The sequence below is a fragment of the Eucalyptus grandis genome, chromosome 7 (assembly GCF_016545825.1).
Source record: "Eucalyptus grandis isolate ANBG69807.140 chromosome 7, ASM1654582v1, whole genome shotgun sequence".
NCBI lineage: Eukaryota > Viridiplantae > Streptophyta > Magnoliopsida > Myrtales > Myrtaceae > Eucalyptus > Eucalyptus grandis.
This window is the reverse complement of record NC_052618.1, coordinates 27,685,682-27,699,034: the sequence shown is the minus strand read 5'-3', so window position 1 is coordinate 27,699,034 and position 13,353 is coordinate 27,685,682. Positions and strand designations below refer to the sequence as shown.

Below are 13,353 nucleotides of genomic sequence, written 5' to 3'. Positions count from 1 at the left end.
CCAGTCCTCAAAATTCGACCAGCATCCTATCCCTGCCACTGAGAAGGAATACTTTGTTACTCTCCAGATCCCTCCAGAATTTCCCAGACAATGAGCTCAACAGGGATACACTCATGTCCATTATGGAGCTGTACGTCTTGCTCTGACTTTCCACGGTCGAAAAGGTTTGCCAGTGGTGGCAAGAGTAGCATTACTAGACACCAGGTTTTTGCAATACCAGCATGCTTGCATCGGTACTGTTCAAACTACTTTGAATGCAGGAACAGTCTTTGTCACACTATATCCCAATTTCAATATCGCTCTTTCGGATCCTCAATTACTTTCTTTTATGAAAGTCCAAGTCCAACTTACTGGAGCCCCTCAAACTGCTGATTCTGTAGCTGCAACACTACATTACCAGATGGTTTATCGAGTGCAGAACCATGCACTTGACCTCAACTTCAACAATGGTAATGAAGATGCCTTGTTCATCTCCATGCAGAATGATCAGGCATCCTGTATCCATGTTCCTAGACAGATTTCAAAGGATACGTTGGCCAAGCTCCTTCCAGAGACTTGGATTACCAACTACGAAAAGCTACATCAGCATAACAAACCTTTCCAGTCTACGGAATCAGAGTTCGTAAGGAAAAAAGATGGAACTGTTTCCATCAAATTTGGCAAGGAAAAAGAAGAAAGTCCTTCTATCTTCCAAACCCTCTTTATGATTGAACCATGTGTCCCTCAGTCTATTTCCGAGCCAAATCCAAAAAAGCATGTCAAGCATTTTGATGGTAATGGACATCCTGTTCATTACTATAAAGACAATTATGGTCATTGTTTTTGGGACCCTTTTTGTCGGTGCTCTTCTTGCACAAAATCCCCGACGAGGTAGACCCTTTTGCAAGACCCCCACCTCAACGAAAAAGGCCAAAAGATAAAATTTTCCAAAGGTACTTGGACGGAGATTCCTCCGTTGATACTCTTGGTGAATGTGATAAATACCAATTCATGGTTTCTTATGCACCACCTCCATCACCAGAGCCCGGTACTATATCTCAAGCCTTACCAGATCCACCAAAAACACCACCTCCATCTCCTCCTCGGAAAAAGCAAGTTCTCTCTCCATTCTATAAGCCAATCCTTAAGTGGGCTAAGAAACATTCCTACCCGCTTAAAGTTCCATCAGAAGCACCATGCACTTCTTCAATAGCCATGTTTCAAGAAACTGATTTTCCTCCCCTTGTCAAGGAAGGATCAAAACTCTCGTTTCCTGCTACGGAAGAGTTTATTGATCCTCATGCGCGATACCGCCATGTTCCTAAAGTTCCTACTCCCACCGATGTGGATGAACATGGGAGATAGAAAAAAACCTCGCTTCGAGGCCGTCCTAAATTGGCAATCGAGACTCGTTAGCACGAGAACAATGCCTTCAAGGCTATTGATTCCAAAATCGGAAACGTGCAACAAGACCTCCGACGATATGATGAGAGTACCAAGAAGATACTTTTGAGTTCCGAGAAAAGGCTTCATGCCTTGGAATCGGGACAACATCTTGGGTACCACTATCTTGAAAGTCCAAAACCGAGAGATAGAGAAGCTCAAGAAGCAAATTCAGATTCTTGAAGAATGAAGGTTTAGACCTTTTGATCCACTAGCACCTCTGTTCGAGCAGGGGTACGTACCCCGACCGCAAATATCTGTTTTTGCCAATATTCCGGAAGATACCTCCGAAGAGAACCAGATATGGCGAAATACGAAATCGTCTCAAAGCCCACGAAGGAAAAAGGAAACAAAAGACGAGAATCAAGCTCAATTGTCATAAGAGACAAACCAGACCAAATGATGTTATCAAATCCACTAGAATCCTTTTGAAGGATTTGGGTAAGCAAGCTAATCCTAATACCCAGCGGCTGAGCACGATCTGTTATCCTAGAAAAGCAGTTATGCTAGCCGAGCAAACTTCTTCTACTACATCGGACTCATCATCCCTTTCCTCTTTTCCATCCTTCTCGAGATCATACCACTGACTCTCCCCCTATTGTTCCACCAACCTCACAAATATTTATGGCATGCACTCCTCCAGACTATGACTATGAAATGGGATCAAACTATGCTGATCCAGAATTTGGACAAACAAGTAATCCCACCAGAAACGATTCCACCAGACATGTGTCTATGGCATCAAAACAATTCTTCTCCATTGATGATATTCCTTACCCAAAATGGCCAGAAAGGCTTGAAGAGTTTCATACTTGGTTGAGTACACAATCCATTACCAACCATGATATGAATGATGTCCTTTACAACTTTGTTACAAGATTCACAGGGAGTCTTAAATTCTGGTGGCAGTCACTCATAGAACAAGATCAAATCACATTCCTAATGTCACCAAATTTCAGCCATGCCCTTACTTATTTATATCATGTCTTTGTGGGAACCCCAGGAGATCTCAAAGAGCTGAAAAGAAGAGAATTTTTCGAAAGAATATGCTGCTCCCTTCAGAAAAAGCATCTTGATAAGCATTATCGACTAATGCTTCAGCTCTTTTACCAAATTGGAGCAGATCCAAATTTAAAGCATGTCTTCCTTACTTCTATCCCCAAAGAGCTATCACGAGATGGTTGAAAGATCTTTCTTCGGAAAGCAAAGAAGAATACAAGACGTTCCTCCTCGGGAGAAATTCAGCAAGAAGTCCATCTATGTCTTGAAGAATTATGCTTAAAGCGTCGGATGGTCCGAACATACATCACGGATGACAAACGTCTTGAAGGAGCTTGTTCCTCTCAGAAGTTAAAGATCAAATGCTCCAAATGAGATTGTGATGGTACTTGTGGCCAGTATTCCCAGAAGAAAAAGCACTACAAGAAATATTCAATTAAGAAATCCAAGCATGGCTCCAAGCATTTCCGGAAAAAGAAGAAATGGAGATACCTACGCAAAAGGAAGGAGCGCACAGGCCATAAGAAGTCAAGTCGTTGCTACATTTGCAACAAAAAAGGACATTTTGCCAAAAATTGTCCTCAGGCGAAAAAAGGTCAAATTCATCTAATAGAGAATGAAACAAGTTTTTCACTTGAAAATGATGATATTGAATCCTTATTCTCTGCTGATGATGAACCATCTGAACAAACTCTTTGTGCCATTCCTTTTTACCAAACTTCTAGTGACACGAGTCGACTCGGGATCGAAGATATTTTCACATATCTCCCACATCTTCAAAGCCAAATCCTGACATATTCTCAAGCCATACTCACTGTCCCCATTTCCCTGTTAAAATCCTCACCTCAAAGTTTGCCAAACCTATCAACGTCATTGCTCTTATTGACATAGGAGCAAGTTGTTCCATTCTAGACACAAAAGTTCTACTGAAGAATTACGGACTCCTTACATACGATACTTCAGTGCGTCGGGAGATACATTCTCCACAAATGTCGAACCACTCCACATCCTTTGTCCAGTTCTTCCGTAGTGTTCCATAAGCGCAAAAAATTTTGGATCCAATCTTCCCAATAAAGATTTGATAATTGGGTGGGACATCATGACTCAAATCTCTTAACTTCGCATCATTCTGGAAAATGTCTTAGATATAAAGATCAATTCTCGAGTTTGTTAATATTCGAGGCTGTTTTCCATTGAAATGAGTCTCATTTGGATCCGATTATGCAAAAGTTGTTAGAATCTTGTTCAAAATCCCATGCAGAATTTGCCCAAAAGTGCTCTCATCCTTTATGGAAAAACCCCGAGTTCTTTGTTCGTCTTCCTTTCAAAAAAAAATGAAGACATAAATCCAACCAAGGCGAGCCACATGGGAATGAAACCAGAACATTTGGTTTTAGCTCAAAAGGAATGCTCGGAACTTTTGCAACAAGGCCTTATTGAAGTTTCCGACTCACAATGGGCTTGTGAAGCCTTTTATGTCAATAAGCGAGCCGAGCAAAATAGAGGGAAAATGAGATTAGTGATCAACTATCAACCTCTCAATCTTTTCCTCCAAGATGATAAGTTCCCTTTACCATCTAGAGACTCACTCTTTAATGGTCTAACCAAGGCCCACATCTATTCCAAATTCGATCTCAAAGCCGGATTTTGGCAATTGGGTATCCATCCGAAGACGGATCCAAAACGAGTTACGTATTCCAAACCAGCACTTCCAATGGAAAGTTCTTCCTTTCGGTCTAAAGGTAGCACCATCCCTTTTCCAAAAGGCCATGTGCCGCATCTTCCAACCAATTCTAGCAAGTGCAGTTTGTATACATTGACGATATTCTGCTCTACGGTCTGATGAGCAGTCACACTTTGCCAACTCCTTGAGCGGTTTGCGAAATCGTAGAAAGCATGGCATTATGCTTTCGCAAAGAAAGATGAATATTGCCCAGACGGAAATTGAATTTCTTGATATGCACCTTAACAAAGGAACATACTACCCAGGGTCACATATTGCCCAAGAATTACTGAAGTTTCCTCAGGATAACTTTACAACAAAGCAAGTCCAGCAATTCCTTGGGATAATTAACTATCTCAGGGTGTTTGTCCCAAATATCGCAAAGCTTCTGATTCCTTTGCAATCCATGCTAAAGAAAAATTCCCCACCACAGGGAAAAGCTCGAGACTAAAGCGATTCTGAACTCAAAGAGATTATGCGAGAATCTCCCACCATTACAAATACCATCAACGGGAAAGAGAATTCTCCAAGCGCGCCGGTGATGAATTTGGGCGGCTGTTCTTTTTGAAGAAATTGATGGTAAGAGACTCCTATGTGCCCATAAAAGTGGGAAGTTTTCTCAAGCTGAAATGCATTACCACTCCACTTTCAAAGAAATCCTAGCGATTAAAAATGGAATCAAAAAATTTGAATTTCATCTCATCGGCTACCACTTCTGGTGGAATTAGACATGGCATCTTTTCCTCGGATGACCAAGTTTAAACAAAAACAGATTCCAAATTCCCAAGCTTGCTTAGATGGGCTAAATGGTTTTCAAAATACTCCTTTGAAACAAAGCATATTCCTAGAAAGAAGAATGTACTTGCTGACTTCTTATCAAGGCCAAAGGCACCAGCCCGAGATCAACATGTACATCAAACGGCCTGCTTTCCATATGCTCAACCATGGAGTAAAATACAAGATTGAGAACATCAAAGATTCGCGAGCTGGAAATATCCCAGGAGATTATTCAGCAAATCGAGCGACGACCTTGCTAAGAACACGGAGAACCTCATGTGGCAAAGCCACACGGACCTATTTAGATTCAATGGAGGTTCGATTCTTTATCCTTTCGGGTTAAATATTAATTATCCATTCATTCATCCTCTTATCTGGAAGGAAGATGATTTCCCTGAACAGCTCAAAATGTTATTATGGTACTTAACCAATAAGTATCTAATAGCTTTTGAAATCCCAACCCGAAGATTCGTTGCTAACCTCACAAGGATATTCCTGCTTGGAAGAAACGTTGAAAAGGAATGTGATAGAAATCTTTTAGAATTTCTAAATTGGTTCTATCATCCTACATGTTGGAAACAAGACTTAGAAAGAGAACTGAGATCGACAACGCCAAACCCCGAAGTCCACACCATCCTGTTTTTCGACGTCCTTGGAATTTTCTGCGAAATAATGGCAGTATTCTCGATGCACCACTAGAAATAGGAACCACATCCTATAAACCTAACTTGAACAATCGAGAAGCTCGGATTTACGAGATCTTATCCTAGATCCGTTCGACTGCGAAAATGAATATCGAGAACTCCAAAGAATCTGTGCCGGGAAAACAAGACCATTCCAGAAGAAATATGGAATAATGCACCCACTACGTGGGATCATTATGACCTAGCACCAGAAGCTAAGGAAGCACTCGAACAATACAGACAAGCCTCATCGTCCCAAGAGCCTGAAATGACAAGCGAAGATGACATCGTCCAGTCCACTCAAGACCCCTATGCACGCTTTGGAGGACCTCTGTCCCAGGATCCCTACGAACAATTCCAAAGCATGGACACATCTTTCTATGCAGAGCCATCCAATTGGCCCCAGCCAAGAATTCCTAACCTTCAGGAAGATGAAAATACAAACTGGGCTGAAGAAGAAGCATCACATTGGGCTCATGAACAAGCATCCTCATCACAAAGATTGAACCAGATCCTCTCACCAGAAGACCTTGAAGCCCTTGAACAGAAGTATGAAGCACATCTCCTAGGAGGCAGCTCGGATGACTCAGTGTGTAGCTACAATGCTCGTGACGGACGAGACCGTTAAGTCCGTACATTTTCACTTGTAGCAAACCACTTTGTTCACTTTTTCTTGTAGCACTAGGCTAGGGAATGTCTGTTCACGTACGGTTTTGTTCATAGTGTGCAAATAATTCCCTTTCGGTGCCCCTGTTGTTCCCGGACCCGTGAGCTAGGTCCCTGTGTGTCTTTGTGACCTCTTATTGCCTATATAAGGCAAGGAGGGTGTAATGTTTTGGGCAGAGTCCCCTGAAGTAAAGTGTGTGCTTTGTAAAAATCTCTCCATGGCTTTCTAAACTCTCTCTTCTTCTCCAGCCTGGTAGGATCCTTCAAGAAATGCAGCTTGGGTAGGTTAGAAACGTTTCCATCCTGGCATCTCTGAGTGTCTCTAGGCTCTGAACTAAAGGACTGAGTGGTTTGCTGCTAAAAGGTTGTCCCTAAAGGGCTTGAACGGGGTTGTTCGAAGCTCCAGACAGATAATTTGGTGACTTACCCAGGGTGCATGGGTGGTGGTTTCCTACGTGCCTCCCAGGGGTTTATTTTTTTTGTCGGTTATGCGGGTTCTCGGGTCAAAAAAAAAAAAAAAAAAAAAAACATAAATATATTTCCCTATTAGTGCAGTCGGCCAAAGAAGTCAAAAGTGGGAAGCCCAATTGGACTATGGGTTGACCGAATATTGATGTAAGTGATTTCTTGACATCGGAGGAAGTCGCGCGGAAGGAAAGGCAGTTGGACTTTTTGGTTTGACTGAATCCCACTTGGATTTGGTTTTCCTTATCAGGACGCCCGAGTTATCTCTAAGGATACGTTGCCCCGAAATACGAGTATAAATATATATTATTTGTGGGTTGCTACGCAATTGATCACGAAGAAATATTGAGGTGCCGTCTCCAAGCGAGAGTGCTTGATTTCATTCGTGCAATTATATTCGATAATTCTTATGGTTAGAATTTGTGTATACTAAAATTATTTCACGAGAAATTTCCGGACTAAATACTACGTGCATTATTAAGGTATAATTGGGTTGTAATTGGGGTTTGTGAAGACTGAGAGTGTTTGAGTTACTCAAGTATATAATTTTCGTCGTATCGTTTGATTTACTGTGAAATTCTTCACTGCTCTTTTCATGGATAGAGGTCACTACAATAGAATCACATAAATTTGATGTCCGATTTATTTTCTTATTCTATTTATTTTTATTATTTGATCGCTCGCTTTCCATAATAACCATACTTTTTTAAATCGTAAAGGTGAATGATTATTCTTTCTCGCTATTAAATTTGGCACTCTACCTCATTGATGTCATTGTAGCCCATTTGTAGTCGAACCAATGGCCCTGCAATATTGCAATGAGTTACTTATGTTTTAGATCATACAATGGATTCATTACTGGAGGTTGTCTTCATTTGTACATTTGTGGTTTCTTTAGCAATGAATCTTGAAAGATTCTTACCACATCAGTTTGTGCTTTTTTGTTTTTGTTTTTTTGTTTATGTTCATGGATATGTAATTCCTACCAAACGATATACATTTTTAGAATATGAAACTTTCCGACTTTATAATTGCGATTCACCAAGTAGTAAATATGATACAACAAAATTCTTGAATTTCATATCATATTCTATCAAATCATATCCTAATGATTGAGACGACCAAACACAACTTAAAGTATTTTTTGGTTTGACAGATCGGCTATTTGTAAAATTACATAGACATGAAACAGAAGTGAAAACCCTTAAATCCATGAATAGATTTAATTTTTTCGTCATCAAACACCTCCACATGATTAGTAAGTCCAGCTGAGGTACTACAAAGTAACATAGATATGGATATAGAAAAATATATCGAAATGTAAAGGGGTGGTTCATGAACTATTTAGTGACCAAAGAGCTACTTCACCAGAAAGAGATCACCCTGCTGGCATTTGGGCCATCTTCCTCCTGTATGATCATTAAGAGAAGCTTTTCTCTACAAGTTTTTTGAACTCTCTGAAATCAATCAATCCATCCCCATTGTCATCAAAGGCCTGAATCAAGCTCCTGCAATCGACCTCACAGAGCTGTACAAGGCCCAACTTATGGAGGACATCACCCAGCTCTCCAGCATCTATGTACCCATCACAGTTCCCATCAAACACATAGAACGCCTCCTTCACTTCCTCCAGACTTGGCCCTTCCTCCTCAAAAAGAGCTGCGATTTCCCTGACCCCTATTCTCTCTTGAACCTCATCATGGTCGTCGCCACTTGGGTTCCTGAAGATCCCCAGCTTTGCCATCACGGTTTCCACTTCTGGCCTTGACAGCTCCATGCTGTCCTCCACTGTTTCATGAATCGCACGGATTGGAGCGGTGGGAGATTGAGGAGTCGGAAGTTCTGCATTTCGGTTCTTACAGTGACCAAAACACTTGCTCACCATTGAATATACATCATACACAGTCTCGACTAAGTGTCTGAAGTCGGAGTACAAGGCATGAAGTGATATGATCAAGTGTAGTGGCACTAGTGCTACGATCATGGCAATGAGGGAGAAGACAATAATGGATTTTATTTGCAGTGCTTTGTCCATTGTCACTTGGCAATAAGGACGAGAGCACAACCTGTAGAGACCTGGCAATTAGGATATGGGCAAAACCTGTAGAGACAGAAGAAAGAAGAATAAAGATAGACTTCAATTTGGGATGCCACGATTGGAACACCGACAGCTACAAGTTTATGTAGTGAGCCAAGAGAGATTCGAGATTGGTCATGGAAATTGGGAAGAAATTGTGGTTTCCCCCTCTTCACAGAGAGACTCCTACAAAGCTGAGAAATCTTTTGAAAGTACCTCGCTGTCGTACAACCCAATGTGCTCCCTCTATTCTTGTCCCTGGTGACAGTTTCCTGGTATTTTACGAGGCAGAAATTGCGAAACGCGTTGCGCTGGTCTTCCGGGGTCGATCGCCATCAATTTTCTCGGTTAGTATCTTTGAAAGTGACACTTGGGATGGGAGCATCGTCTTTGCCTGCGCGCGTGGGAACACGCAAGGGTCTTTGCTGCAGAATTTGGCTTCGATAGGTCTGCTTTGTTTTTCTAGGAAGTTCGTTACCTGTCGTCCTCACTCAAATGTTACTTCTCACAAAGGGCAGGCCTTTCCGTGATCCTTCACCGGTCATAACGCATCAGAGTCACGTCCATTTCTTTCTTTACATTCTCGTATCGAAAGCGTCATGACGTTGAAAAACGACTTTATCTCCGCTTGGACGGGAGAGCTCGGAAATTTCTCCTTTCATGGTTGAGATCCTTATTCTTAGTGGTCCGAGAGATGCAGGCTCTAGAGAGAAGGATTCATCCAAAAACTATAAATGCGCTGATGCCGGAGTCCAGTACTTCTTTTGGGTCATGACATTATTTTTAGGAGGGAGCATGATCTGGGTATGACCGATCTAACACCTAACTAAAGACCAATTCGTATAATGTTAATCTCCGATTTTTTATATAAAAACCGATCTTATTGAGCTTGGGATCAATGATTGTACTGTCTGGTCCAATTTCAAGGTCAACCAAAGATCAATCTTAAACTCCCAAGATTGATGACTAACTTATACAGTGTAGGATCTAGAAATCCTAGGATGAAGGATTAACCCAATTTCCCGGAAATATTATGCTAGTTCAGGGTCGTCTAGAATTGACCCTAAACTGATGTCACCTCTAAATATTTCCGATTAATATGAAAATCCAAACTTTAAGCCCTCCATGTGATTGGATTTTTAATATCTATGTATTTTTTTGGCTACCCGACAAGAAAAAATGTTAGTGTAACCCATCCCGCGGTGGACGCGCTGATTCACGCCCTACCCCCTCATCCGGGAGGGGAGGGGTTTGAAACTCCACGCCCCCATTGCGCGATTGACCTGTGGTCCGTGGGAGGCTGCGGGTCGTCCTAGGTCACCAAAAAAAAAAAGATGTTAGTGTAATGTACTGTCGAAATTATCCTTTGACTCTTGTCGTTTCACTGTCTCAAGAGAGAGATATAGTAGAGTAGAGAGAGAGAGAGAGAGAGAGATTCTGTTGGATAATGCGCGAAGCAGCAGTGCTGGGACGAGGCCGAGAAGGTCAACGACGCCGTCTGGAACATCGCGTTCCGCAAGCTCGTCGGCTGCCCCAGGTGCCTCTGCCACGATTGCGATCACCTCGTGCCTTACTAAAAGGTACCCGGATTCGATAACGTTCCTGTCTTTTTTCTTGCCTGGGACTATGTTTGGAGATTTCGGGTTGTGGGTTGAGGATTGCGTCGGTTTGACGATGATTGGACTTCGCGGGGAACTTTGTCGTCATCATATTTTGGGTAAATTCGATGCCTTGTTTAGTTAGCGGAGGTTCTTGATTGAAGGTGAAACAGAGAGACGTCTCAAGAGCACTTCTTTACTCGCGTTGCGTGCTGTTCTCGAAGCTAAAACTGCTCAATGAAGCAACTGCAACTACAGGGCCACTCTGCAATTGGAAATGCCGTTACTACTTTTTGATTACTCGCTAAACCAATAGATGTAAATTTTATGAAGTGCTTCCAAGTTTTTTTTCTTTTATTGTAATTGGAGCAGAAGGTATGTTAAATTTGTAGATTGGAGACTAAATAGAACTAACTTCATATTCTCTTTTGAAACTTATACTCACTGTACAATGACGAAATTTTCAGTAGCAAGAAATTCTGAAATTCTGTTCTCTTTATTGGGACTAATTTTGGGGCACCAGTTTTTGAAAGTCATGCGGTCTTTAGTATGTGTCTGGAGCAGAGCGAAGGCTTTATGCAGTCACGGTATGCTTTGTATTTTATGGCTGGGAAAGTAAAAAGGGCTGGTTTTGTGTAGTTTGTAGGAGGCAGGATCTCGTCTTTAATTATTGTTTGACGGTTCATTTAGCTTCAATCCACTGGGAAAATTTATTTGTCGGATACAACAGATATATATCCATCCGTTACTACTGTGCTGTTTTGGAGGGTGGACGCAAATGGTCTCCTTATCCATTTTTCTCCAGGACATCATAAGGTGCCAGGCTTGACATAAGGGGCCATAGAAACGATAGGATTTTCACTATTCTGGATTCAAGAAGGAACATCAAAAAAATGGCAGATGCAATAAGGAGCTTCATCATCGCCAATCCGACGCACCTTCACGGTCACATCCTGAAGAGAAGATTGGACATGAACCCATCTTCAAGACTGGTACGTTGTTTACCTTTTGATATCTGGAAGTTATATGCCAAAGTTGTCGGATATTTTCTGGGTTTCCGGTTTGGCAGTGATTGAGCTGGGAACTAAAGTTAGCGACTATAGTGAGACTGGCCATCTGGACGACCAAGATTTAGGAGATTTCTTCATTGTTCTGACGTAGTTGTGGGTCTTGAATTTGAAGCTTGAAATGAGGAGGAGCAAAAGGGCCTCTCTTTGTAAAGTGAATGCCTTCCCAGATTGGACTCTGATGGCAGTTCTAGTCGAGCAGGCTGAAGGCCAGAGGGAATTCATTACCAACAAGTCAATATGGCACCTTAGTGATAAAGCCCTGAAGAGTGTTTGTGAGTGTTTCTAGGTCATTCAAGTTCAAGTTCGACTCATCTGTATCTTATGTCATTGTTTACTTCTACATACCTTCCTATTTGCCGTTGATTTTGTAGATACTTTCTACATCATGTTCACTTGTTGGGGATGCTTGTTCTTTGGCTCCACAAAAGTAAGATACTCTATAAGTAGAACTTCTCATTTTCACTTTTCTGATGCTGTGAGTTTGGACATACACGTCTGATGTCCAAGAGAATTCTTTAGGATCCATACTATGATTTGGAAGAATACAGGAAAGATGGAGGAGATGGTACTGGTCACTGGGTTTATGAAAAGGTGCGGTACTCTTCGACCACTGATCTTGATTGATCACCTTTTTTCTTGTTTTTGTTAGCGCAACACTCGCCTACTTCATATGGTAATGGAAAAGGCTCCTCCTTTTTTCCAATGTTCTACATCTGAGAACAAGTGGGAAGCTGAAAAATGAACTTTACATTAGACATGCTCAGAGTGATCAAGAAAAGGTTACTATGTCTGCAATTCACAAGGGTAATAGCTTCGGCTCAGGAGTGCAAAGGACTAGTGGCAATTGAAGAGTTAATTATCATCTTTGGTGAAAGTCTAATCCAGATTAGAACAATCTTTACCTAGACTAGTACAGCATTGGTTTCTCTTGCATAATTTGCCTGCTGAATAATGACCAATTAGTGAAGGAGCTTGCATTTCCGGTATGGGAAAGAGTCAATAGGGAAGATAGAGAGAATTGGCCTTTCTTTTGGGGGGTTCCTGGATTTCATTACTGCAACTGCAGTAAGATCGGTTGTCTTCAATCTGAGATTCGGTATTTAAGTTACCGCATGTTCAATCTAGATGTCCCCTTCATTCGAGGAGCCAATTGAAATATTTTTACTTACTGAAATTTGTGCTATGCAGCAAGAAGACATTGAAGAATCAACCAGAGCAGAGCTATGGCGTGAGGAGCTGATCGAGGAATTTGAACAAAAAAGGGCTTCGAGAGCTGGAAGAAGCTGGAAGAATATAGGAGCTGTAATCTGAGTTTCCCAGCATGACATACTCCAAATCCAGTCATAGCGATTCCTTTTAAATTCACACCTTGCAGATATCATTGTATATATTGTTTGCTCTTTGGATGGTCAATGAGTATACTACAAAGATCACGATCAGCAGCACGATAACAGATTAAAAAAACGTGATATGGGGACTGAGGAAGATGTGAGATGGAATAATATGCACATCTACAAGCAACCATCTGGCAACAATTAAACTAGCGACATTGATAAGAAAGTTCAATTCTCTAAAAGCCTGGACAGAAGTTCTAATTTCTTGAGTTTCGAGGAAGGGCAGAGCTTTAACTTGAGGCTCGGAGACTGACTGTAAACTAAGCTTCGGCAACCACATCTGATGAACAATTGAAGTTTCACTGAAATTCAATTGCACGGCGCTACTTGACTCCTCTGGTACTGTCACTTCACACACCAGCAGATTATCATATTCCCAGTAACAGTATTGGATGTGATTTTCTATTATTCACAACAGCATAACTAATCTCAAAAGTTTTAAACTTGGGCAGAATGAAGAAATCTATGTTAGTCCAGCT

General features: G+C 41.5%; 2 protein-coding genes across 2 annotated transcripts; one reads left to right on the top strand and one right to left on the bottom strand.

Moving 5' to 3' along the window:
- Window positions 1-8,155: 8,155 nt before the first annotated feature.
- On the bottom strand, window positions 8,156-8,770 carry LOC104427717 (probable calcium-binding protein CML45). The gene has a single exon (XM_010040764.2). The coding sequence runs from the start codon at window positions 8,768-8,770 to the stop codon at window positions 8,156-8,158; it is 615 nt and encodes a 204-aa protein (XP_010039066.2).
- Window positions 8,771-10,222: 1,452 nt separating this feature from the next.
- Window positions 10,223-12,925, top strand: LOC104425983 (photosynthetic NDH subunit of subcomplex B 4, chloroplastic). The gene is given in 7 exon segments (XM_018865341.2): window positions 10,223-10,392; window positions 11,216-11,402; window positions 11,593-11,752; window positions 11,852-11,907; window positions 12,000-12,071; window positions 12,669-12,739; window positions 12,741-12,925. Coding segments are annotated over 6 exon segments (495 nt in total). The 5' UTR covers window positions 10,223-10,392; window positions 11,216-11,303; the 3' UTR covers window positions 12,778-12,925.
- The last annotated feature ends 428 nt before the right edge of the window (window positions 12,926-13,353 follow it).

Coding starts and splice junctions, on each gene's coding strand:
- LOC104427717 (XM_010040764.2), bottom strand. CDS start 8,770: ATGGACAAAGCACTGCAAATAAAATCCATTATTGTCTTCTCCCTCATT.